At 40.2% G+C, this 2,818-nt stretch overlaps 1 protein-coding gene across 1 annotated transcript; it reads left to right on the forward strand.

Moving 5' to 3' along the window:
* The first annotated feature begins 1,810 nt into the window (after positions 1-1,810).
* LOC138881108 (uncharacterized) lies at positions 1,811-2,320 on the forward strand. Its single transcript, XM_070161309.1, has one exon. It carries the CDS (start codon positions 1,811-1,813, stop codon positions 2,318-2,320), a length of 510 nt encoding a protein of 169 aa, XP_070017410.1.
* The last annotated feature ends 498 nt before the right edge of the window (positions 2,321-2,818 follow it).

Below are 2,818 nucleotides of genomic sequence, written 5' to 3' on the forward strand. Positions count from 1 at the left end.
TTGTTATAGGTATATTATCAGTCTCATCATATGATGTATATGCACTGATTGACCCATGTTCCACCTTATCATACGTTACTCCATTGGTTGCTAGTAAGTTTGGAATAAAACCTGAATTAGTTAAACCTTTTTATATGTCTACACCTGTTAGGGACTCAGTGATAGCTAAGCGAGTATATAAGGGTTGTATAATAGTATTTCATAGTTGATTTAATAGTAGACTTAATTGAGTAAGATATGGTAGAATTTGATGTTATAATGGGTATGGATTGGTTGGATTCTTGTCATGCCAATGTTGATTGTAGGATAGTCCGATTTCAATTTCCAGGGGAGCCTGTTTTGGAGTGGAAAGGTAATACGGCGTCGCCAAGAGGAAGATTTATTTCCTATCTCAAGGCAAGGAAGATGATTAGAAAGGGTTGTATCTATCACTTAGTTTGGGTTCATGATGTGGAAGTAGAGTCACCAACCATTTAGTCCATCCTTGTGGTTAATGAGTTTCCCGATGAGCTTCCAGGTCTTCCAACAGAGCGAGAAATTGAGCTTACTATTGACCTACTACCAGGTACTCATCCAATATTTATTCCTCCCTATAGAATGGCCCCTGCAGAGCTGAAAGAGTTAAAGGAACAACTAAAGGACTTGCTTGAAAAAGGCTTTATCAAGACTAGTACATCACCGTGGGGGCACCTGTGTTATTTGTGAGGAAGAAAGATAGTTCCTTACGGATGTGTATTGATTATAGACAGTTGAATAAGGTGACGATCAAGAATAAGTACGCCCTCCCGATGATTGATGATTTATTTGATCAGTTGCAAGGTGCCAAGTATTTTTCAAAAATAGACTTGAGGTCCGAGTACTATCAGGTAAGGTTTAAGGAGGAAGATATTCCGAAGACAGCATTCAGGACCAGATATGGGCACTTTGAGTTTCGTGTTATGTCATTCGGTTTGACCAATGCCCCAACAGTATTCATGGATTTGATGAACCATGTGTTCAGGCCCTTTTTAGATCTATTCGTAATCGTATTTATTGACGATATATTGGTGTATTCTCATTCAGAGGCAGAGCATGCAGATCATTTGTGTACTGTGCTCAGATCTCTACAAAAAGGAAAGTTGTATGCAAAATTTTCTAAATGTGAATTCTGGTTGAACTTTGTAGCTTTCCTTGGGCATATCATTTCGAGTGAAGGTATTCTGGTTGATACACAAAAGATTGAGGTAGTAAAGACTTGGCCTAGACCCATGACACCGATGGAGGTTCGTAGCTTTCTCGATTTGACAGGTTATTACAGGAGATTTGTGGAGGGATTTTCTTCCGTTTCGGCACCTTTAACAAAGTTAACTTAGAAGGGAGCAAAGTTTCAATGGACTTATGCTTGCCAACAGAGTTTCTAGGCATTGAAGGACAGATTAACCTCAGCACCAGTTCTAACGCTCCCAGAAGGGACCGATGGTTATGTTATCTATTGTGACGCTTCAGGCGTTGGAGTGGGTTGTGTGTTGATGCAGCATGGTAAGGTTGTAGCTTATTCTTCTAGACAACTAAGAAGGCACGAGAAGAACTACCCGACCCACAATTTAGAGTTAGCGGCAGTGATTTATGCACTAAAAATGGGGAGGCACTACTTGTAAGGTATTCATGTTGATATCTATAAGGATCATAAGAGCCTCTAGTATATCTTCAGGCAAAAGGAATTGAATTTACATCAAAGAAGATGGTTGGAGCTACTTAAAGACTATGATGTTGATATTTTATACCATCCGGGAAAGCGAATGTGGTAGACGATGCCCTCATCCATAGATAGATGGGTAGCCTGTCATATTTACAGCCAGAGAAGAGGGTAATAGCCCATAAGATTCACCAGCTAGCTAGTCTTGGAATTCGGTTACTAGACTCAGGTGATATTGGAATTACTATTCAGGATACAGCAACATACTCGTTAACAACTGAAGTGAAGGAGCGCCAGTACGAGGATCCTATGTTAGTTCATTATAGGGATACCACCTCTCAGAAAGAGAAGACACCGTTTGAGATTACAGAAGATGGAGTCCTTAGATATCGAGGACAATTATGTGTCCCTAATGTTGCAGGGTTGCGTCGGCAGGTTATGGGAGAAACTCACTATTCTCGTTATTCTATCCATCAAGGAGCGATAAAGATGTATTATGATATTAGGGAAGTATATCGGTGGGACAGAATGAAAAAGGATATAGCGGAGTTTGTTGCTCAGTATCCTAACTATCAGCAAGTTAAGATTGAGCATCAGAAACCCGATGGATTATTGCAGGCTATGGAGATTCCGACTTGGAAATAGGAAGTAATCAATATGGATTTCATCATAAGTTTACCTCGTACCCAGCGTAATTTTGATTCGATATGGGTGATTGTTGATAGGCTTACAAAGTCAGCCCATTTTCTACCCGTTAGAACTACATATTCCTCAGAGGACTATGCAAGGCCTTATATTAAGGAGATAGTATGACTGCATGGTGTCCCTATATCTATTATCTCGGATAGAGGAGCTCAATTTATAACTAACTTCTGGAGGTCTTTCCAAAAAGGATTGGGGACTCAGGTAAGTCTTAGTACATAATTTCATCCTCAGACCGACGGGCAGGTTGAGCGTACTATTCAGACACTTGAGGATATATTACGGGCTTGTGTGATAGACTTCAAAGGTAGCTGGGATGATCATCTTCCGCTTATTGAATTTGCATATAATAATAGCTATCATTCTAGTATTCGGATGGATCCATACGAAGCTCTTTACGAACGGAAGTGTAGGTCGCCTATAGGGTGGTTCGATGTTAAG

This window comes from Nicotiana sylvestris, chromosome 11, assembly GCF_000393655.2.
Source record: "Nicotiana sylvestris chromosome 11, ASM39365v2, whole genome shotgun sequence".
Taxonomy (NCBI): Eukaryota; Viridiplantae; Streptophyta; class Magnoliopsida; order Solanales; family Solanaceae; genus Nicotiana; species Nicotiana sylvestris.